General features: G+C 49.4%; 1 protein-coding gene across 1 annotated transcript in view; it reads right to left on the bottom strand.

The window, feature by feature from the left end:
- Nucleotides 1–8874, bottom strand: part of SLC22A3 (solute carrier family 22 member 3) — a 29691-nt gene extending 20817 nt beyond the window's left edge. The window contains exon 1 of the mRNA XM_075497370.1: nucleotides 8384–8874. Coding sequence (XP_075353485.1) covers nucleotides 8384–8797 — 414 coding nt within the window. The 5' untranslated portion in view covers nucleotides 8798–8874. The remainder of the gene's footprint in view (nucleotides 1–8383) is intronic.
- Nucleotides 8875–24676: the final 15802 nt, after the last annotated feature.

Genomic DNA, 24676 nt, shown 5'->3' with positions numbered 1-24676 from the left:
ACAAGCTCTTTCTGAAGAGATTAATGACAATACGCTAACTGTACTCTCCTAAGTTAGTCCTGCGCTTTGTTACTTTCTAAGTATTTAAATAACTTCTGGTACAAATAAGCATTCTCAGACCTTTTCTGTTTGCTTGACATAGCATCTAGCATTTAAGTCATCACCCTGCTAATGTCTGGCTTTTCGTTTGCAAACATAACCTTTAGAGGGGAATGCAACCTTTAAAAGAGAATTGCACACCCTGCAGAGATATTTTTTTGATCCAAGCCACCTGTCAGACCCACATCACCACTTCAGCTGTGACCTGGTTTGGTTGTGCCTGATAGTTATCCCCGCCATCTGCATCACTTGGAGGAAAAACACGTGCATCTGTTTACCCAGGATTTCAGCCTGTCTCCAGTTAGCCAGTAGTCCTCCTATATAACACCCCCCCAAAACATCTCCCATGTCCCTTGCTAGCAGCCTCCACAAAAGTGAGTGGAGCGGTGCCTCCTTTCTGTTTCTGAATGGTGATATGCCTGTCCATGCGTGGGCTGATGTTTACACTCCTGCCACACAGGCTGCTCCTATGCCCAGGCAGATGCGGTCCACGTTGTGAGGAGCTCACCGACCAGGAGCATTACGTGCAAATATCTGGTGGCATTAAGGAGCAGAAGGTCTATCCCTGTCAGTAACCATCTCCCACTGTGAGTAATAGGAGATCCTATTCCCTGAAAGTACACGTTCTTCTCATAACATACCCCAAAAATCCCTCATATGGTCTTTAAATGTCACAGACTACCCTCCCGTGATCCCACTTGGTTTCCAAAATTGGTTACATTGAGAATAAAAAACTCTGGGGCTCTCTATCTGTCTAGACTACAGCTGTCTGACTTGGGTTTTCTTCATTTTCTTCCTGGACATTCCAGTTTGGCACCTCCAGGGAAGAAGAGCTATAGGTCACACCAATTGAAAATAAGCTGCAGAAGAGATGTGAGACCAGTGGCTCATTGCTGAGCATCACACAACCCTCGGCAAGCTGGGACCTAGGTGAGGTTTCCCTTCAGAAGTGTCACCTCTACGGCTGCAACAGCACAGCCCTGCTGCTGCAAAATTTGGGACATATTCTGGAGAGACATTTGGGAGACGTTGGAGTGAGGACAGCTTACCGTCCTGTCCTCCCTGTGCATTTGTAGGTGTCTCTGTCCACAAACAGTGTCCTTGCAGTGCATGTCTATGCCGTGAAGTAAACATTTCTGCTTTCACTTGAATAAGCTCACTCAGGACAACACAGCAGAAAGGGAATGTCACCATGTCCTGTGTTCAGTCCCCTTTCCTCCACAGACTTGAAATTTAATTGCTAAAACATTTACTACAGTGGCGGAGGAAGAATATGGAAAAGGAAAGGAAAGCCTTAGGGTTTTTTGCCCATGATCTTAAGCCTCATTGTTGGCCTGTATAGCACCTAGACCCTGTCAAAACCTAGCTAGCCAGCTCCTCATTGCAATCATCAAGCGGGTGAACTAGCTCAGCTGGCCAGCTCCAGCTAAGGGCACGTCCTCTTCCTCAGCATTGCCACGCTCCCTGCTAAGCCCCTCACTGCCCAAGTGCATGCACCCGGCACAACCCTGCAACTCGTCTCTGCATTCAGTGTCGCGCTCTCCTGCACGATTTCTATCCGCTGTATGACAAAAAGCATTTTGTGCCTGAACACAGCCTCCTTCCCTTTAGGGCATTGACTAAAAAAGGTTGTGCTGCCCAAATTGATAAACAATCCACATCTGCACTCCTTTCCTCTTAGCCTTGGCAATGAGCTGCCATCCTGAGCAGAAGTGAGGTGCTGCCGACAGAAACAGGCAGCGGGAACCAGCTCCATCAGGACATCCTCTTCCACAGGGTCCTTAACAGAGTGGGGAAAATCAGTCCCTTCCACCACGACAGCCTTGCAGTATGGGCAGCCATACACTCCTGCTTGGAAATACATCCCTGTGATGGATGTTTTCCCACCCGCTAGAGGCTTGAACATCAACACGAAATCCCAGTGCAGATTTACAGTAGCGGTGGTGTGGCTGGAAGGAACTATGCTGGTGCACTTTGCTGGTCTCTAAAGCAGCAGCAAACCATCTAAGCAAGATCTCCCTGGGAGAAGGAAGAGGTTTTGCACTGGGTCACTGTAGGTCATTACTGGAGTAATCTCTATAGAAAGGAGTGGCAGCTGGCTGGGATAGGAACAGAAGAAATGCTCATACATGACTAATGACTGGGAAATACTGGGCTGTGGCAGCTCTTCTCATTTCTTCATAGCTTTGGCAGGAGGCAAACATTTTCCATTTTGGTTTGACATCTAGACTAACCACAGACTTGTAATTCCTGGTACTTGAGAGGCTTTTATCCGCCAAGCAAGTCCCAAAACACTTCAGCACACCTATCCCTGTAGAAATGCATTGCTTTAAATTACAACATGCCATTAAAACCTCCTCAAAATGTAGCAACTTTGAGGAGGAGTTTGGAAGCACTTTACTGCCTGTTACAATTAAATTTCAAAATGATGGATGAAAACCTTTGGTCAATACAGAGATCTACAGTGATTCCTCAACCCAATTACAAGAGCATATTGAGAGCCCACACACATGTTCTAAGTGGCATTCGTACAAGCGGCCAAACAGAGGCTGGTCTACCCTTCCACTCCCAGTAACAAACAGTTTAGGGCAATAGTCATCGTTTGAGGAAACCTGGGGAGATGCAGACTGTTGCTGCATGTTCCTTATTTGTTGCTGGGCAGCTCTTCTCCATCTCTCTTGCCCTCTGGCCTGTCAAACTGTTATCTTTCACACATCCTTACTGCAACAAAACACCCTGCAAGCGCGTGCAGTGGAAAGGGAGAAATTACCTTTTTTTTCTCTTTCTGTCAAAGCTTCTGTCAGAGTGCTAAGGGACTAAGCAAGGACACTGTCCTTCTCCATGTCTTGTTTCAAGCTGAGCACTTAACAGGACAAATGGAGTCAGCCTTTACCCTGCTCCCAGGGCACTGTGGCTCAAGGCCTGAGGAACAGCTTAGCTTTGAAAGCTTTGGAGGTTTCTCTCCTGTGCACGGCCCAAGGCCCAGCTGGTACCTTCGTGTCCCTGCCACTCAGATCACCTGGACTCATTGAGCCTCCTAGGTCAGAAGACCTGTTCTGTCCTTCTTTTTTCTTATGTCTATCCATGGCCAAAGCAAGAGGGAAGCGGAGAAACTGACCATATCCTAAAGGGGGAAAACAGCAGCTGCCCTAAAAACAATACGAACACCCAAAGCCTGAACCCTCAGCCAGTACCAGCTGGCTTGACGGCAGTGACAGAAACGTAGCCCCACTGGCGTAATCCATGCAAGGAACTGCTCCAGCCCCTCTCATACGGGGAAAGCTTAGTTAGAGCTTCATAAGGAATTTAGCAATTGCTGCTCCCTCTGCTCCTCTGTCTGCCCTTTTTCCCTTTCCCTCCACTGCTTAAATATTAATTTCCCTCCACTGCTTAAATATTAAAATTTCCACCATAACGGTGGAAATAAGACAGGGTACTGCCATGCCAATGACAATAATCCCACTGGATCAACACTTTGCGGGTGACTTGCACTGTTTATTGCCTTGGAGGAGGACAGCAAAAGGACCAGCTGTACTTTCTGCACCCTGAGCTTGACTGCCATGTTATCTCCTGCTCTGAGGGACCGTAAAAACTATGAGACAAACATTATTGCTTTGCTTACAGGTTTCTCTGCAGATGCTGGCTGACTTTTATTTTCTGAGACGGCTGGCAAGCAGAGGAGTAAGAAGATTTATTCCCAGCAGGTGCAATAGGACATGTTCAGATGATCATTTGTCCCCCTCAGACCTCACACTTTGGCAATAAATTGTTGCCAGGTCTCGAAATGACATCATCTACGGCGTGCAGACTTGCTGCAGAAGACAGGGCATATTGGAATGGGTCCCTTCTGCTGAACTCCTGCCAACAAAGGCTGCTAATAAGCCTGAAGCATGCCAGCTGTGCTGTAGCTGCTGATGACCACGTAGACTTCCCTCCTCCTTCCGTCCTCCGCCACAGGCCCTCCGACCGGCCGGCGCGGCGGTCATTCACGGGGGTGCCTCTAGGAGTCACCACCGCCCGAAGTCCCCGCGTAAAATGGCTATCGCTTCGCAAACTGTCGCCAGCCGCCCTGTCGCAGGGTGCTAGACTTTCTCCGCGGGGACGAATGTACACAGTGCCGAAGCCCAGCAATATTAAAGGGCAGTGACTGAGGCTTCAGCACAGTTTCCTGGAGAAATTAGGTTTATTGATTTCTGTATGTCCTGGGTACGTGCGTCCCTCACAAGGCTCACCCGGCAGGAGATGGCAGGCGACACGCTTCCGACTTCAAGTGTCGCCGAGCGCAGGGGGTGACCTGGCTCCCTTCCAGACCATCGGGCCAGAGCATGAGGCTGCGGCCCCCCCGGTCCGCCGCAGCCCCCCGACACCCCTGCTCTTCTGCCTGCTCCACCTGCTGCACAGAAAGGCCGTCCTTTCCTGCCCTCCTCCCCGTGAGAGGTGCTGCCGTCACCAGCTTTCCCTCCCGAGCAGTGCCAGCCACCTGCTACAACCAGCATCATTTCAGATGGCATCAGCTGGCACGAGCCAGGCATAGATTTATCTCAATAATTACCCCCTCAGCCTCCCTCTGCAAGCAAAACCTGAGAAGCCGCTGGGTTCCCGTCCCACTGCTGACGCATGCAGCTGCGTCTTCCAGTTTCACAGGGAGTTGTGCAAGACGCACTCAATTAAACGAGAGCAGACTGCACCAGGCCAAGGTCCTCTGCACAGATCCACCACTTGTGACACCATTGCGTCGGAGGGGTCGCTGCCAAGTTTTACACATAGCAGAGGATTTTGCTGATATCTTGAATCTTTATATCATCCCAGCTCCGGTTTGCTCGAGACTAATTCAGGCACCGCGGTGCTGGGCTGTGTGTGCAGCACCAGTGGACAACTGCTCCTCTGATCTGGATTGCCCTCACGGAAAAGCCTGACCTAAAGCAATGGAGCACAGAGACCCTTAGGCATGTCACTGCAGAAGTAGGGACCTCCTCTCGGAGCCCGTTAGACGTCAAAAGAAGATTTTAAAAGGGAACCTTTAGCAGTGCTCTGTCGTCTGTCACTAGATCAAGCTAACTGGCTTTGCCATGTGTTGCTTCTGTTATGACTTCTTAATAGATTTTGCTCTTCTCCTCAAATCCTGAAGGAGGAAAGCCCTGGTATGTTCTCCCAGCACACTGTTGTACCCCAGCCCTGAGACTCAGGAGTCCCACAGCAGCAGGTGATGCAGCAGGCACCTCAGGTACTGCTTACAAAGCAGCGGGTGCTTTCTATCAGTCCATTCCCCCTTTTTCTTCTGCTTTCTCCTGCTGATGCTACTGTGAACACCTTTGCAGAAGATAGCTATCCAAGATGAGAGGGCGGCCAGTGAGCAGCATGCTCCAGTCACACACAAATCAGAGCAATGAAGTCACATACTGCAATACCATTCATTCCACAACTTGTCATAAATCAGTCCCTCCAGCCATATGATGTAGCGTCCTTGGGGTGCTCAGAACTGACTGCAATAGCCTGTGGTTTGGCTGCCAGACCTGCCCTGTGATGCGACACCTTTTCCCAGCAAAGGCTTTCCAGGCCTGTATTTGCCCTCTGCCTCCCCGGCCATGCTGCAAATCCGCACCAGGTCTGTGCTTGCCATAAGCCTGGAAGAACTCCTTCAGTATCCTGGCTTCTTTTATTCTCTCCCTCCCTGAACATATGTCCTTCAGATTGTCATGTAGCTCATCTTTTTAACTTTGTTTCCCTGGTCACTTCCACTATTGGTGCAGCCAGACATAAAGTGCCAGAAATCTTAAGACAGTTGAAAGAAACAGAAACATTTCTGCACACAGGGACAAAACAAAGCATTTACAGGTAGACACATGAGAAAAGACAAGTTTGGTGATCTGATTAAACAGAGTGCAAATCTGCCTAAATTGAGCCGTGATTTGTTAGAGCCTCAGCTGAGCAAAAGGAGTCTAAACTAAGTCTGGGATTTAAATTGTCTTTGCTGAATGTGTAACGCATTAATAGATATCAAGCTCCTTTTAATAGTTGATCTCAAAGCAATTGAGCCAGGACGTGCATGCCACAAGCTTCCTTTTTAGATTAAGAAACCGAGCCTCGTGGGATGCGATTTATCTGGCAAATGTTGCAAAACGGGGAACAGGACGGCAGTGCCACAGGTCATGGCCCGGCGCCTTCCAGCCGAGGTGCCCCTGGCCAGCAAGAGTCCCTCTAGGAGCAGCAGTGACGCTGATGGTGGGACCTGCTGGCCCAGCACGGGGGACAGGCAGCCCCAGCCTGTTGCTACTTGCAGACCCTTACTCCCTGGCTTTCCCCATGTGTGCCTTTGGGAGCAGCGGTGGGGAGCGTTTCCACAAGCATCCCTTCAGCCCTCCTCCCTCCCCTGGCCCAGGAGGGTCTCCCCAGGAGAAGGGGGGAAGAAAGCGCAGATGGACAAGGTGTTTGCCAGAGAACGTTGAACCTTTCGTTCCCATTTATTGCTGCAACACAAGCACTGGTTTCATTGTCTCTTATCTGTACCCAGTGGCTCAGCGCTGCTGGAAAATCACATTGGCTTTGCTAGATACACAAACTGCTGCCATAAACGGACTCTGAGCACAATCTTATGGACACAATTTACATGCTTTCACCTACAGCAAGGCTGAAGAGAAAAAAAAAAAGGAACAACAAAAGAAAAGGATTCTCTATATTTTTAAGCTCTAAGACTTAGAGCCTAAAGACTGCTCTAAAGACTTAGAGCAGACTGGCTAGCACAGACCGCCCAGATAAAAGACAGCATGACCTAACCCCTCGCAGTCCTCCAGCAGAGTACCTCAGAGGCAGCAGCATAGCCTTCCCGCCACGACCACCTCCTGTGGTTCCCTCCGAGCCGGGCTGCGGCTCCCAGGCAGCATTCGTCCTCCTGCCCACCCAGCCCTGGCTGCCACCGCCAGCACGGGCAGAGATACATCATTCCCAAGGACCAAAGTTTGACACCAGATCCCTGCGCATCACTCGCGGCCCTCCGAGCAGCCTGGATTTCAGCACTCGCACACAAAAGCCAGTCCGAAGCTTTGCTCTAGGACCAGCCAGGTGCTCTGATTTATCTTCTGCTTAGCATAGGTCCTGGCTAAAGCTGCTCAGGTCAGATGCGGAGCTCAGAGTACAAAGCTCCTGCTCTGAAGAGCCTGAAGACTGCGAGCAGATCCAGTGGTCCCAGCTGGATGGGGGAAAGACGGTGAATTTTGTTGGTCCCAGCTGGATGGGGGAAAGCGGTCAGGATAGGCACCGCTTTTCAGTTCAGCGTTTGCTCAGGGCTTCACCTGCTGTGCCCTGCTCCGTGTTTCAGAGGGCACAGCTCCAGTGCAAGCACCCAGGTAAAAACTGCAGCGGGAGGCTCAAGAGACAGGCAGGAGCCAGAGCCCACGGCTGTGTTGACACATATTGCAGTGCACCTTGATGATTTCCTAGCCAACCCCTCTAAGCACACTTCATATTTTCCATCACTGCATTGGTGACAGTTACTGTCAGGATGACCTTAAAATACAGACTGCTAGTGTGCAGCCTGGGTGCTGGAGCCAGACCACAGCACATCCATGGCACGATTACAGATTACACAGAGGATCTCCTAGGAAAGCATCTTAAATGGCCTTTCACAGCCTCGTTAAAAAGCCACGACACTTGCCAGCGCTTACCGCTAATGGTAACGGTCTGAGGTTCTCTGACATTTCAGGAAAAGCTGAATGATACGTTTGGGCAAAAATGTGTGTTTGGTTTTTTTCTTTAGTAAGCATAATCATTTCTGCTCACTCCCGTTAGATCTCAGAAGGGCAGTCTGCAACCATTTTTTTTTATTACCTGCAGACGTAAATGTTCAGTACTGGAAATATAGAGAACGGATAGCATACTGCGATCCAGATCAGCAAGTGGTATCAGTCAGCTACGCTTGGGGTTTACACCACCAAAGTTACTGGCCCAAAACTGAGCACCGGAAGCCTCAGCTGCAAGGACTTAACTCTTTACTTTAACCTGACATTGCTCTAGCGACAGAGCAATCTCTGTGTGGGGTGCTTGGCTTTGCGTGGGGTGCCTGGCTTTGGAGAGCCACCCTTCAGATCAGCTCACCTTTCCCTAAAAGTTTGACACTGACATTTGATCATACTCATTGTCCCGCTTTGCTTGTGACTCGGAATGAAACAAATCTGGAAAGGAAAACCAGCCACCAAAGCAACGACCCTTGCAGCGGCAATCCCATTTTAGTGCCACAATCCCGCACCTGGACGGAAGCCACCGACTAGAGGATGGGGATTTTCCTTACCTCGCTGACAATGGATGAGTGGGGCTGCGTATACACCCAGTTATCATGGCACGTGGTGAGCGACAGGTTGCCCGCACTGCTATTGCCATAGTGGGCAAGCGGGCTGGTGCAGCTGACAGAGGCGTCCCACACGATGTCCAGCCTCTTGCACTCTCCGTTGGAGGACTCGTTCCCCAGGCGCAGGGGCAGTACCGTGAAGTTTCGTTCCTCTTCCAGCGTCCAGCCACATCGTTCGCTTAATTCAGCTGCCCCAGGGATCCTGCACCAGTAGTTGTCCGGTGCCCGCCCAAGGAAAACCACGCTGGTGAACAGGAAAGAAAAAATTATGCCCGTCTGGCAAAGGAGGAAAAAGACCCTCTTTTGAAACCTTCCAAATTCCCCGGCTTCCTTCAAAACCTCATCGAAAGATGGCATTATGTGAGGCAGTCCGTCCACTCAGAGCACTCCAAGAGATGGCAGAGTCTGCTTTCGCACTTTGCAGCGACCGCTGGTGTTCCTATAAACTCGACCGTCTCTCCTCCCCTCGCTCCTCTCTTCTCATGTGCACGCACACACACCCACACCCCCAGACACGCGGGTGTGCAACACCGGTAGCATGAGCGGAGCCGGAACGGGGCAAAGCTGCAGGCAGACGTGCAAGCGCGCACCCAAGCACGCATGTGGAGGCTCAGGGCATGTCAAGTGGCATGGGGCTTACACGCAGCCGGGGAGGAGTGCGATTTAAAGCGCACAAACATATTGCAGGAGCGGAGGGGCGTGCATTTCCTATTCATCCCGAATGTTAAACTGATTATGTAATAAACCCAGTTAACTCCTTCGGGGCGGGCGAGCCGCAAATGCCAGCTCCCCCCACAGCCACGATAAATTAATAGGTGCAAGGATAAAGCAGAGAGTTAAACGGGAAAGAGTGCAGAAGCTGTTGCAAAAAGCAGCAGTGAGTGATGCAGCCTCTCTGCGGGATGGCAGGGGCAGAAAGAAAGTTGTTTCAAAGAGAGCTATAAAGTCTTTCCTTCAGCAAATAGAAGTGAATGCTGCGGCAACGTTTCATTACTTCTCCAAAGCGCTGCCTCACCATCTGTACAGATTTAATTTGCAAGAGTCTTACTTTCTATAGTGTAAATAAAGTGAGGCTCACAAACTGCGTCAGTCCAAAATCCAGGATTTTTTTTTTTTTTAAGTTGGATCTACCTGTTCAAAAAGGCTTTTCTAAGACCGTGTTCATTTTAATTTCAGAAAGTCTTCCAAATATTTAAAAGATAAATGATTGGGTTTTCTTCCTCAAAAATGAATGGAAAACAAGGTATTTCACTTTTCTGTCAGCTGTTTGTTTGAGTGGGGGGAGAAGGGAAGGGGGAGCCAGTACTGGGGTGCATTTTGTGTGCACATGAGCAGATCTTGTGCAGAACTCTCTGAATCAAATCAGGCAGGCACCGGCAGGCGTTTTGCACTTTGTTCGGGATCATGAGGTCCATGGCCACTCTCTTCTCTTGCAAGAAGGAGCACAGGGACGCCACCTATCAAAGAGGTCTCCTGCAGTCCCTTGTCTCTGCTTCCCTACAGCTTTGACCATGGTTGTCTATGGTTTTGAAGCAAAGTACAATTTCTAAAACAGTTAGATCCAGACCAAGGAAGGCTTTCATTACTATACAGACTATCTGACATAGACTTTGTAGCAGACATGAAGAATGGTGCTGTGGTGTGAGCTCGGCAGAGATGCGTGTTCCTAGGTAGACGTGCTGCTGTGCTTGCATCAGAAGGTGCTTTTGAGGGAATTCTGTTTGACTCCTGTTTTGCAGTAATCCAGCTTAGAGGCCATGAACAAATCGCCTTTGGGTCCAGGTCTGTGTCTGAGGAGACGGGGCACTGTCTGATGGCTGGTTTCAAACAAGAGAAGGTCTTTTATCCCAACAGGGCTAATTGGGGGGTCAATCATGCTGAGATGTCAAAGGTGAGGTGGCTTATGCTGACAGCTTCCAGCAACTGGGGAGGAGATTGCCTCTGTAGGGACCACCACAAAGACAAACAAATGGGGACAGAGCCTGATACTCAGCCTGTGCATTGCTCTCACAGCTCTGCTCGAGGGTGTATTAGATCTCCAATGCTCCTCAAGCCTTACCCCAATAAAAAATGTTGCTCTTATCCCTGTTGGGTATTAGCCCAATTGTGAATCATAAGGTTAGTCCCCTGTAAGCCATGTCCCAACGTAGCTGTGCTCAGCATTTTACCTATTTCAGAAACCCGTGGGTGCACCTACCACTGCCGCCTCTTAGCTAATCAGTGGAGCTAGACCAGATTCGGTTGAGTGAGAATTCACTCCGCTATCACAACATTGCTTCTGGAGCTACTTTCTTTCCCAAAAGAAAGCACAGTCTAGTAGCTGGCTGTCAAAATTTCACACATCTCATCCATCATGCTCTTGTCACACACAGCACATGCATCGCAGTCTGCCAGACCTGAGGCCAGACTCTAGCAGCTGAGAGGGATCAGCGGTCATGTCACAGCAGCAGACATCTGGGAGTCTTCCTAACATTCCCCGCAGTTACGCTGCTGGTCATAGACACAAAGATTCATTCAGTAGAATCAGTTCAACTGCCTGGCATAGGTGATGTAAAAGTGACCTTGATACCTCAGCGCTCACCTGTGTTTTCATTTCTCTGTCCAAAACCAGCTTATCAATATTTGCCACCGTATCAGTGTGCTGCAAGACTCCAGTTTGTCAAAGAAATCTAAAATATCCTAGTGACAGATGCATGAGAGCGTGCATTAGCGCGTTTATTCTACAGCAAGCAATTCCCAGCTTCCCCGAGGTTTTCCTGGAACTTCAGCTCTGCGTGCTGCGAGAGCTGAACACATCTAAGGACAGGAAGACGATGAGTTTGTATACAAAGCCTATAACTGTAACCTCTTGAAAGAATGCATTTAAATCTTTGAGGACAGAGCTCAGGGTCAAACCAGCATTTAAGCATTTTATCCTATACATACAGTAAAAATTGATGCTCTTTGACACTGGCAAAGAAGCAAGGGAAGAAAGAGACAGGGAAGATGTTGACTGATGAAGAAGACAGAAGCAGTAAAAATAGATGTGGAGAAGAGAACAGAAAGAGGGAGGGGGAAGAGTGGGAAGGCTGCAAGCCAGGGAAAGAGCAGAGGCAGAACCGGTGTTGAAAGGGGAGCAGAGGAGAAAGAGAGATAGAAGTACAACTAAATTACAATCATGAGCATCTTGGGTTGGAGCTCTGTTTAGAAGCCCAAATGTCGCACCTATTTCAGAAGCAGAATGAAAACTATGTAGTCTAGAGGGGAAAGCACATACACTCCCTGTACACTCATGACCCTAGGCTACCGTTTATACATGTCTGGGTGACAGCATGAGTCATTTGCATCAATAGCTGCTCTGACTGAATCCTGGAAAGTTACAACTTTACTGTAACACCCTGGATGACCCTTGCCAGTGCTTCAGAGAAACACTTAAAAACTTCAACATCCTTCTTTGGGCCACTGCGAGCAGTGGGGCAGTGACATCAGCCAGTCTGCGGACACCTGAGGGCATCATCCTACATAACAGCACCGTTTCCATGATAAAGTTATGCAGAAAAGCATGACCTAGGTTTATCATCTCCTACAGACACACGCCTCTTGCTAAATAAAAGAGGGCCTGTGAATAAGCTTGGGCAGCGATCGTCCCCCCTGCCTGTTATCTCACTGCTTGGTGCTGCTTCATATTGCACCAAATATTCATCCCCCAAACAAATCTGCTAGACTTGTCTACCTAGTCCCCAGACTAATCTGTCTAGTCCTCAGACTAGATAGCCCTAAGCAGCAGGGGTGCAAACCAGTCAGCACCACACCATCCTACGGCCAGGAGACTGCTTACGCCAGTCTTTTCTTCAGCTCTCCATGCCAGGAGAAGGGGCAGGGATCTCCACATTTGGGGACTACCCGTAGCTCTGCTAACTGGTGACCCCACAACAGAGACCGCCACAAGGAACCCAGCAGTAGTAGCTCAAAGTACGTTGCGCAGATCTTAATGGCAACGCTTGGTTCACAGCAGAAGATGGCAGAGCCCTTCGTCATTCTTCACCACTCACTTCACCTTTCATGCACCTTCCAGCTGCACCCTGCAGGTTTGGCTCTCCTGTGCAAAAATCATTGCTCTTCCATGCTGCAGCGCAGAAGCCTGACACCAGCCCCAGAAACACCGCAGGTTCATAGAGCTCACGTTGTTACAACATATCTTGTTAAAAAGCCAGGCTGGAAAGGATATCGGAGCCCAGTGTTGGAGATTAAATACTGGATTGTTTCAGATCAGAGCGAGACCTCTTTGTGGGGCAATTAGAGATGTTTACGCTCCTCTCTCCCACACAATCACATTCCAAGTCAGGACACTAAGTTACACACAGCTTTTTCTCTGACAGTTCTTGTGCTTTGGTTTTTGTTGATGTTGGTTTTTTCCCTTCACTTTATTAATCTTTCTTCTTCCTCCCACCCCCCACTTTCATCTTCTTCTTTTATCTCCCCCTTCTTTTTCTTCCAGATTTCCTCTTTTTCTTTCCAAAAGGTGGCAACTCTTCTCAATGGAGAATGTCCTTTCCCAGGCCTCCAGATCAACTTAGTGAGCTGCAGGCTGACTTTGAGACATGGGAAAAGTCAATTCCAATCAACAGGGTTTCCACCTTTTGGCAATCCATGAAAGCAACGCACAATGCATTATACTCCCCTCCCTCACTATTTCCATGGCCTTTAGGCTATTTTTACCATCTTGGTTCCAAGAACAAATATAAACAAATGTAGTTCTAGGAACTGTAGAGTACAACAGCCAGGGGGATCTGTACTCATCACTAGGACAGCAGCTGAAACAGCAGAGGAAAATGGGGACACGGGAGAGAAGGGAAAATCCAAACAAGGAAGAAAAAAAGCAGAGAGTGAAAGGAAAAGCAAAACAGGATCAAAGACGCTCCTGTTTCTCTCCTCACAAGAGAGGGGGAAAAAAAAACAACCCCAAACTGGACAAGTGGTGGCCTAGTGACCACACTTGAGACAGTCCATATCTCTGTCATTTTGAGCACATGCAGGTAAAAAACTTACAGCAGGGGAGGAAGCCATCCTCCACCCGCAGCCTGTGCTCAATCTCACCCCCTCAGCTTCTCCTCCTGCTGCTCTAGTGCGGAGGGTGGGCGGCACACGGGGTTTAGGTGGTCACAGCCCCTGGGGCTCCCACGGGCTCATCCCCACCACAGCCAGCAGCAAGACCTCCCTCCCCGCTGCCCCCTTGCCCCACGCCTCTCCTAGCACGCGCTCTTTCTGGGGTCGAAGCATCCTCTGCTGCAAGGCAAATGGGATCCTGGCGGGTCTGTGTTTTCTTACCCAAACCCAGTGCTCTTTCGCCACCATGGTACTTGCACGCTGTTCCTCTTTGCCCGTTAGAGGAGATCAGGTGCCACGCATTTGGGTGCCTGTGGATAGCCAGGGTCTGTTCCCCACTGACTTTAAGCCTACTTAGGGAAAGCAGCAGAAACCTGTGGCTCTCCAAGCACGTCTGGGAACACCTGCTCGTCAGGATTTCAGGTCAGTATGAGACAGACGGAGGAACCAAAAGGGCTCATCGGCTTCTCCAAGGCCAGCTGAAGGAAGGGCAGCCAGAGGAAAAGGGGTTCCTACACACACATTTTTGTAGTCCACGTGTGGCTTCCCTCATCCTTTTCCTCTTCACCCGGTCACTCTGGAGGCTAGCGGAGAGGCTGCACCGGGCTCTGCTTTCCTGTTCAGATAAATATGCCGTAATCCCACAGCATGTTTGTCAGGACCCTTGCTAATGACTTCGAATGACCGAGCATTTTGGCCATGAGATAAGACAAGCTGAGTTCACCAAAGGCTATTTTACACAATGGAACGAACAAGGGATATTTCCAGAGATGGGTGTAAAGGCCTGATAGAACGAAAACATCCCCCCGTGTTATCAGACAGCTGTGAATCACAAGCTTGCTTTCTCTCTCAGCTGCACCTGCCTCAAGTCCTGCCTGGAAAGATGGGGGAAATCACATCGGTTTTGTTTGTGATTTCTCATGGTTGCACATCCCTCTCCTGTCACTCCGTTTCCATCAAGCTCGCAAGCAAACATTTCTAAAGACTAAGAAAAGGGCTCTGAGTCAAAGTTTTCCAGCCCTGTTTTGTGAGAATAAAGGTGAAACATTTAAACCATATCAAGGATGGTATCAGTGCAATGAAGACTTCTGGGGGTGCCACTCACTAGCGGCCTGCTTCCCTAGCTGTTTCTGAAGTAGGACTTCCATTAGAAAAATAAAAAAAAACCACAAAAACTCTTGCAGAGTTTCTAAGATTAGTCTTTTTAATCTACTTTCATACCGTTTCTCAGTTTGCTGTTATATCAAATATTCCCAACAAGCCTTTTTCTATTGCATCATTTCTATTTCTGGGAACTCTTAGGATCTTTGAAGACCACGAAGCTGGTCAGTGTAACAAAAATGCTAGCATTCATACATATGAGAAGAAGGTAATAGGGCAATTCTCCTAGACCACCACTGTTCATCTTATGGACAGCTTGGAGTAGAAGCAGCATCACTCAGTATAGAAGACAATTCAGGTTCAAAATACCCCATGAGCCTGAATAGCTAGCTGATCAAACTCCACATGGGAGAATTAATGTCCATCTCATATTTATGTGAAAAATTATTTAGTTTCAGAAAATTCCCGTTTCTGGCTTTCCAAGATAATAGCAATTATTTTTTTTTTTTACCACCACTGAAAAAGAACCAAGACATAGCTCTGCAGAAAATAAAAAAGGCTGCAGGAGCAGGGTAAATTCAGAGCAGCAGCAGAGACCCAGAGCACTCCAAATACACCAGCAAAAGTTTGAGTCATCCTGGAAGGTTGGATGGGAACTAGCAATTCCTCAGAGCCTTTCTCTAATCTCCCTGTAGCTGCTTTTGGAAGCCCTTAGTGGTAACAACCTATTTATAGTCGACTCTGGTTTTGTAGTTTATCTCTGCTATAACATTGTGTCCTTTGTCCTAACTGCACAATACCAACCCAAAGGAATTCATTACAGCTGGGTTCTCACCTCTTGCTTGATTAGCACGCTTTATTGATAGGAAGAGGGACCAGGCCACTTTCAGCAGGCCACTTAGCTGGGCGTACACGCTTGCTGTTCACGATCCAGCACCTAGCACACTACTTAAAATGGGCATTTTTGGATATGTGGACCTCCCACAGGTGGTGGGTAGGTAGGTGTGGTGTGGTAGGTTCAATTGCTCAGTACTTTCAGTTGGTTTAATGCTTCTTTGCTTTTAAATTTCAATATATTTATTACACAGTATTTGTAATATTTTCCCTTCCCTAGTAAATGTTCCTGAGTGTATTTAAGAAAAAAATACAAAGATGTAAATATCTGATGTCAAGATGCAAAGCAAGAACGATTCAACAAACATTCAAAGATCAAGGAATTTTTTACATTGGCCTGACATCCCGAAATCCTGAGCAACCAGATGAGCTGAAACAAAGGCCAGTTCAAGCTGAGTGTTTCTGAAAAGGTTGCATCATTTGTATCTGTTTTCCCATGAAACAATCCTGCAGTGACTGGATGGATAGTCTAACACCTGCATCTTGGGAAGCTGGACCAGACAAAACAACGCAGATGGCAGAGGGAGTCCCTGAGACGGTTGCTGTATTTCTAGGCTGAGCTTTCAGTCATCACGGTCTACAGACCAAACCCATACCTTAACAGAGGACCCTATGTAAGGGGAGTGCAGTCATCAGGAAACTCGGACAGGTGGACCCTGGCAGTGTCACCACCATGCAAAGGATGGCAGCAGGTAGAAAGCCCTGGCCACCAGGAACTGGAAGGCATCATCTGCAGAAGACTTCTTACCGTGAGGTTGCTCCCCTTGGCAGCCGGTCTCAGCAGAAGGTGTGCAACCCTTGACTCAGCCCTTGTAGTCATGCAGTAGCCAAGAGCTGGGGCTACGAAATGACGAAGGGACAACATCAGCCACAGACAAGGGATGGGACCACAGCTCCCCCCCCAGCTCCATGCTGGCCAGCTGCAGTGGAATAGGGACCTGGGCAGGTATCGGAAAGTCAGGGGCAGTGCCATCCGTTGCCATAGTGGTGGCCTTCCCTGGGGGCAGGCCCACCATCAGTCCTCTGGGGCAGCCCGTCCTTCCAGTCCCACCTATCTGCTCCCCCATGCTGAGATGAGGAGATGGAGAACGGACCAGCTTCAGTGAACAGTTACTGGACTAACTACCAGCTCCTTGAAACTTAGATTTAGAAGACTAATCCAACGATGAGCTTTATGAAAAGGTTATTTAGAGGATTAGTTCATATGGTATTTTTAGCAAAATGATAGCTGAAGAAAAGCAAAAGGGGTTTATTTTGGGGTTGTTTAATAAATGAAAACAGCAACGTTACCATATCATTTCCATATATGCATCAGCACAGCTGCTGGCACTGTCCTGACGCCTCAGGTCACTACCCTGCTCCAGCACTGTGTACAACAACAAACTGCGCCTGGGCCAGCGGAGCCAAGGAGATGTTTGTGCTCCTGCACAGCGAGAAGGCACGAGCGTGGACCTCATCTTCTCCTCATCTCCAGCAGGGCTGCGGGCCTCACCGCCTTCCCAGGGGGCCAAGGGGGAGCAGAGCCCATCCCAGCCCCGCTGCCCATCCACCACAGGCTGGCATAGCAGGGGTGCGAGGTGACTGTCGTGGTTTAACCCCAGCCAGCTTAGTTGCCAGCGGGGGTTAAACCACAACAGTGATGCACACGTCGGAGCGGTTTGTGCACCGGAGGAAGGCTGTCTGTCACACACCTCACGCTTTGCAGGTCCTGCCTTTCACCCTCCCCGCCCTCATCCCAGCTTGGTAGGGACTTAAAGGCATCTTCCCCGACGTCTGTCCTCTTCACAGTCATTTTCCAAAGGGATCGCTGACAGTTTTGTGCCAGATAGAGTACAACTTGGCACAACTAATATGGGAAAAACTCTCTCTCTCTCTCGTCCTTCCTTTCAGCAATATAATTAGAATGGTAATTTATTCTAAAGTACTCATTCACATTTTTCCTGCTAACAGCCTTTGCTCAGAGAGGTGACACTAGCTAAGCAATATGTCAGCTTTCAGCGAGGAAGCCTCTTGTTTATCTTCTGGAAGTCCATGGTCTTCCCAGCTAATCCTTCTCTGATTTTTCTATATTCAGGGAAGTTTATCCCTTGGTTTTTCCATCATATCATGCTTTATTCTCATTTTATTGCTCCACCTCAATTTTCCCTCCTCTGGAGATGAACCGTTCAGGCAGTTCCAGTCTTCTCCTGGCCAAATCAATAAACTTGAAAAACCCTGTGTACAATATGAGAAATCCCTCGCCCTGTTACTCTCCTGTTCCATAAAGCCATCAGTCCAGAGGGAAACGTTGGCCTTGTGACCTACATAAGGAGGCCTAGGACTTTGCAATGACAGTCCCAGCTGTGATCCCTGTTAGTTCATACTGTGCCAAGATTTTTTTAGAGATTCATTGACTCAGGCCCTGTCCAGCCTTCTGTGTACAGAAGCTGCAGATTTTTTTGCCAGGAGGGGATTAAAGCACGTTCTTAAGAAGCATGTTTTAAGAAGCAATGGGCACAAACTGAAACACAGGAGGTTCCCTCTGAACGTCAGGAAACACTTTTTTACTGTGAGGGTGACCGAGCACTGGCACAGGCTGCCCAGAGAGGCTGTGGAGTCTCCATCCTTGGAGATATTCAAAAGGCATCTGGCATAGTCCTGGGCAACCAGCTCTAGGTGGCCCTGCCTGAGCAGAGGGTTTGGACTAGATGACCTCCAGAGGTCCCTTCCAACCTCAACCAGTCTGTGACAATCCTGTGTTTCCTTTTCCCTGCAAAGCTCCAAGCAACTGCAGCCCACCTTACCTGTGCTAAGCCATTCCCCTCACTGCTGCTGGGAAACAAAGTCAAGCTGAATTTCTGTAACTTCAGCTCTGCTTTCTTACGCCTTTAGCAGAAAATACTCTGTGTGTGCGCAAAAAACTGCTAGTGCCAAATAACAAAATTATTCCTCTCACTTGCATCCTGTGGTGGTACCAAGCCAGCTGTGCTCACCAGGCCTGGGGTCTAACCCCCACGCTGCCCATAGGGATGGCTACGCTAACAATACCTGAGCTGGACTAACCCGCCCTCACCTCCAGGCCATCATGGCTAGCTTGCTCTGTTGAGGCATGCAGGCAAAAGGCCAACCCTGACCTGTACCTACACAAACAAAATAACTGCATGAGAAATTATAAGGTAACAACCTGAAAAATAGCAGAAAAGAGAAGCATTAAGTATAGGATGAAAGGGAAGCAGCAGCTTAAAGGAATTTCTGACCAAGGTAGAAAATATGGAGGCTGTCATACCAGATACCACTGTAAAACCAGCAAAAACGGGGGCAGGGGGTTAAGAGCAAATGGGGCAGTCTGTCTGGGAGGGGATGAGGATGGTAATGGGAAAGAGCTTGGGAGGAGAACGGCGTTGTCTGCTGCCGGTTTGCCCTGGTGTGGGCTAGCTGGCTGGGTCCGCTCACCCTCACCAGGTTTCCTTGGCTTCTTCTTGTCCCAGGCTGGTGTTTGCTGCTGCCTCTGCCTCTCTCCCTGCCTACAGGCAGGTTTGGCCATGGGACACCTTGCTGAGAGCAATGAGCACCTTGTGGAGCAAAGAGCTGTTTAAAACATCATTAACCCATGTGAGCTGGGCAAATGGAAAGGTGTGCGAAGCAGGCACGGAGGGAAAGGAGGGGGAATGGGCTAGCAGTGCAATGACCATGCAGGGCTAGGTCCCTGTATGAGCTCCTCTGGTGGCCCCACAGCTCTGCTGGCCCCGAGGAGACATGGAAGAGCTGGGACCAGTCAGGGGGCAGGGGAGAAACTGCTGGCCACCGCGGACTACTGGCCATGCCTGGCTCTGCGTTTGGCATCCCTTCCACCTCCTGCTGTGAGTCCACACAAGTGAGCGAGGGCAGAGGCACCACTGTGCCACCTACTCCAGAGCCACGGCAGCCACAGAGGGCTCCATCCGCACCAACACAGTTCGTGCTGGCATCCAGAGGTCCTTTTCCCTGCTGCTGCAGCCTTGAACTCCTCCCATGCTTTGCAGATGTAGAGAAGCCGTAGAGAAGCGGAGTGAGGTTTGGAGCCACTTCTGAAGGCTCCCAGCAGGAGAAGGGCCTGGGTTAGATCCTCACCAAGGGGCTGGAGAGGAGAAGGGCTTCCTGGCTGGCTAAGGAGGCAGGAGATGTCCTTGTCCCTTGGTCCTCCCTGGGGACATGTCAGCATTGTGGTGCTGAGCCATGACCCCAGGGTAGCAGAAGTCTGTCTTCACCAAAGCCATGAGTGTCCACGGGGTCTCTCCAGTGCTGTCACTGCAGGCAATATTTTGGAAGAAGCTGGCCTCCCATGCAGGGAAAAATGACATCAGTGGCAGGGAAGCTGCTGTCCCAGATAGCACCCAGCATCTTACTGTCTGCTGCTGTGGTGTCCATGACATGGTGGCTGAGGTCAGGGATGCAGCTGATGCTCTCCTGGTGGAAGTGGGTTTCCCTTTACCACTCAGTTTTCTCAGAGGAATAAACTAACACTCTGTGTGTATGTGTATACGTGTGTGTGTGTGTGTGTGCCTTTGGCAGAGGCTGGATGAGGTTCAGTGGTGCCACACCGCTGGCTGGCGATGGCCAGGCCGGGTCGTGGCCAGGTGGCACAGGCTGCTCCCGAGGGGCAGCCGAGGTGACGGTTTGTGCACAGAGGCCGGATGCACGACGAGGCCTGAGGCAAAGGTCCCTGGATAGAAAAACTCGATCATGAGGAGTGTTTGCAGAAGAAGCAGGAATGCAAGGCACTGAGCTTGAATGGAGACACAACACATGGGCAGTGTGACCCCAGGATCAAGAAGCGAAACGAGGACACGCAGGGATGGCTGGAAAGCCCCACAGGGAATCCTGCGCACACGGGCATCAGCCCAGCTGGCACCGAGTCACGTCCTTCTAACAGCAAAACCTTCACCGCATCACACTCTGAACTCACAGGGAGCTGCGAGGGCGAGAGCAGGGGTTTGCCTCACCGGGTGTTGCCGCCGTGCTGTGGGTACCGCCTGGGCGCGGGCTCCTGCCGGCTGCCGTGCCGTGGGAGCAGGGGGTCTCGTCCCCAGGAGGGGACCAAAAGCGGTCGCAGGAGCGAGAGGAAGCACGACTGCTCGTCCAGTGGCTGTCACTCTCAGGTACAGATTAGCAATGCTGAAAATCAACATCGCTGATTGTTAATGCAGAACTAATGCCACCACCTCCATAGGGCGTCCCTGGGGACACGGCGTTCCCACACCGTCGCACCCAGCCTGCGTCACCAATCGCTCCCGGTGCCTGCTTAGAAAACCTTGGCTCGTTTCTTTGGAGCTTCTGAAATTTTTCAGATGTTTTTCAGCTTCTCACTTGCTATGAGGCAGTTTTATTTAGCAGATCTAGGGGCTATTTTTTTAAGATTATTTTTTCATAGAGTTCACTGTGCCTGGAAACCCCGAGATAATCACAGCACAGACAGAAGTTTAAACAAAGTTCTTGCATGCGACTAGCTGACTTACTTAAAAGCTTTTCTCTTAACAATTGCCACCTGTAATTATCTAAGAGCTCACACAAGTGTTACAGGATGTTCTTGACAGGATCAGAGTTTGGGAGTCTGCGGTGTATTTTTTCCCTGCTCGGTAACTGTCAGATTTGCTTTGCTTTGGGCAAGGCTTTGAGGTCTGTTGGCAGCGCAGATCAGCCCGGCAGAGCACTGTGTGTGAACCACCAGAGAGTACATCCACTCCGGGAGCAGCCGGGAAGGACTCTCTGCTGAGGTCTACATACCCAGCCGGACCTACCCTGCCCAAACTCACGGAAGCACAGATGCTCTCTCCTGCTTGGTATGATCCTCAATAGCTGTATTATTATCTGCTATCCCCCTTCTGCCTGTGGAGTTCAAGAAAACGTTTCTCAAGAAGTGAAGCCACACCTATCCCAGACACCAGACGTGCCTGATGCACAGCAGTGTCCATGCGCTACCAGGAGCAATGGCAGGCACGGAGGCTCTGGTCAGTGTGGCTGTAAGGCTCCTACTGCTGGGTTAAAAATGATGCAGAACACTGAGCTGGCATAAGCTTGCTCAGCTGATTATGGTTTGTCCAGAAAGTATTGAAGAGACCTTCTGGCACTATCTGTGCTGGCTGAGGTCCCTCGCTGTCTGCTGGCTTGGGTATATCACCTGTCATCCTGGGGCTGGCCTTGAAACCGATGTAAAAGCATGAGGTTGGCATAGACCCTATGTCATGTGCACTAATTCAACAGAAACGTGTTTGCCTGCAGGCGATTCAGGTCAGCTTTGTGTGCTGTGTGACCTGGGAACCAGCACTGGTGTTACTGGTGTGGGACAATTCTGCTGCAGATCGCAGCGGAGATACATCCTGAAATCAGGTAGAAAAGCTGAGATCTGCACATCTTCTGATGTAACCAAGGGGCAGATGCAATTAAATATTAATGTTGCTGTGATGTAGCTACGGCCTGGCCCAAAAATGTAAGAGCACATACTTTATCGCACATATGACTAAGAATAGTCACTCACCTGGATGCTCCCCACAGGTATGACTAACCACCCTGCCCACCCACTTCCACTGTTAGGGACTTATGGAGATATATTTAATAGTCATTTAGGCTCACGATTTCCTGGTACACCCATAGTCCACTTACTTGTGTATTTATGGGAGCAGCCCAATAGTTCAGAAGTTATTGGGAACCTCTTGTACCAAATGGACAGCTTGCTCCATAGGAGAGTCAGGACATACATTTTACAAGGTCACTCAGTCCAAAATACCTCCCTGGAGAACAGTCTGTACTGTAAAACTGCCCGTGCTGCCGGCTCTGTCGCCTCAGTCTTGGGAAACCAGAGTGGGACCACCGCTGTTTGCACGGCTGACCACGCAGGCTGGGGGGTGGCTGTTTGTCCATCACATGCTGAGTAACGCAAAACCCTCCCTGCACACACACCACCCCCACGTACGCACACGCAGGGACACGCTGCTGTTCCCGTACTTGAATTTGTGGCTCCTTCTGTGAATGCTTCCTGCACTTTGTCCTTGGTTTTATCTTTATTTGACTTAGAGGCTGAGCTTCCGCAGTCACTTAACATGCTTGACTCAATGCCTTAGTTTCAGTCCACCGGGAAGGGCTCTTCTGCAAGGAGCTCCCCTGCCTTCACTTAGCCAGTTCCTCCCAACTCGCGAACGGACCCGCTCCAGCCCGACAGTCCCCCCGAGCTGCACTTATGGTTCATCCATACAAAGTGCCAAGTCCAACGATCTCATTCCACCCACTCCCTTAGCTGTAAAGTGGCTAGGCCTTCCCATGGCTATTTCACTTCAAAAGCTGCTTGTTTAAGAGGAGGCCAACCCTACGGATGCTCAAGGGTAACAGCATGATCTCACTGAAGCATGTGGGCAACTTCTTCTCACCTACCACTGCCCCAAACAGGATATCTAATGGTGACCATCACTGTCTCGTTGCTTCTTCCACCACCAATATCTACCCACTGCCTCATTTCTTACACTGGAGGCAGTTATCAAGGCACCTACTGCAGCAGGGCGGGGAGCACCGAAGCCTGCTGGGCAGCTCAGCAGGACGATTAGCCACGGCGGGGGAAGACTCAACCAGAAAACATTGGTCTCTGTTTCCTAAGTCCTATTCCACATGCTGTATGTTTGGCTTCAACCTTGCCTGCTAGCTAGTTTCCTTGCCCTTGAATCTGACTCCCCTTATTTCTCTGACCAGCCTCTTTTAGTCTAGTTAGTCCCACTGAAATTTCAGCAGTCCTGGGGATAAAGTGAGGCAGGGCTGTCTGCATGGGTCTGTAGCTTTCAGTCCCAATTCTCTACCAAAGGCTATCTGCTTGTCCATGAATGTTGGGTCTGTATGTTGCCTTTGGACTTAAACTACTGATGCCTTCTTGCCATTGCTCCTTGGCAGCTTGCGTTATCCTTGCAGATCCTGAGAGATTGTGTTTTCATTATCTCATTTGTAGCTGCAACTGGATTTGTGCCATCAGCGTGTTTCATTATCTCCCAGGACAGATGCCCAAATGTTCATAAAACCAAATTAGAAGGTATCAAAACCCAAAAATTTACAACACAAGCTAAGATAGTAGAAATAAAACTTAAGAGTGGGAGCTCTCAGCTTCTCCAGAAGGGAAGACTTAAGAGCACCTACCATGACAAGTAGTGTTAGATACCTCCTTCTCTACTGGGGCAGCACTCACTTGCACCTGTACAGTGTCAGAGGCAGCAGACCTGAATACAGAAGCTCACAGACAAATGTGCCGTTTCTCAGCTACAAAAGGGCTGGTTTTACAAGCAGTTTGAACAGAAGCAATAGCTTCATCCCCCACTGAGCAGAAAGCCCTTTTAGAAGCATAAATATCAGGGTTAATAACAATTGTGTAAACAAACACTGACAAACTGCACCACAGCTGTGTGCATATAATACTTAACTCCCCAAAGATTCAAGCTTGCAGAATATATTCAAACTCCTTTTGCATCTGGAAAAAATATACTCAAACTCAGAGGCAAAAAGTCTTTCACTAAATCTGTTGCACTGATTGATCCCCAGTCACCATTTTTCTAGGTCAGTTTTAACTGCTTCACTGCTCTTTTTAATAAGTGCTGTGTGTCTGATTCCAGGCCTTCTGTCATGTGAAAAGCAATGTATAACCACGCCAGAAGAGACGGGTGTGTTTACTCATTTCTCAGAAGTGCTAAAATGGTACTTTAACTGAGGACCGTACAGAAAAATCCAAGAATAATCTGCATAATGACACTGACACTGAAGTCTTCTGGCATGGTGTAGGGGGGAATTCTGTAATTGCCTGTCTCTCGTTAGACTGCATTCACACCAGTGATCCTAACAGCTGCATGGTGACACACAAGGAGCAGGGCTGTCAGAAATTCAGATCTCATAATGTTATACCACTTTTTATTCAATTAGGGCTGGCTTGAGACAACCCAGCGCTCCAGATAACGGTATTTTGCTGCCTCAAGGATCGAATGGCATCTCAGCAGGGGTCAGGCCAAGGACAGGGGCTGCAGGAGGAGTCAGGGGGGTCTGCCGCAGGTTGAGGCAGGGCAGAGAGGTGAGTCTGGGGTCTTTGAAGAGGACCAGTGGGTTTTGAAGGACAAGAGCAGTCCCTCCCCATCCCCTCCTGTTCCTCCCCATCTTCCCGGGGTCAGGATGCTTTGC

The sequence above is a fragment of the Mycteria americana genome, chromosome 3, assembly GCF_035582795.1.
Source record: "Mycteria americana isolate JAX WOST 10 ecotype Jacksonville Zoo and Gardens chromosome 3, USCA_MyAme_1.0, whole genome shotgun sequence".
Classification (NCBI taxonomy): domain Eukaryota; kingdom Metazoa; phylum Chordata; class Aves; order Ciconiiformes; family Ciconiidae; genus Mycteria; species Mycteria americana.
Note: the sequence above shows the minus strand (reverse complement) of the source record. Positions and strands in the feature narration are given on the sequence as shown.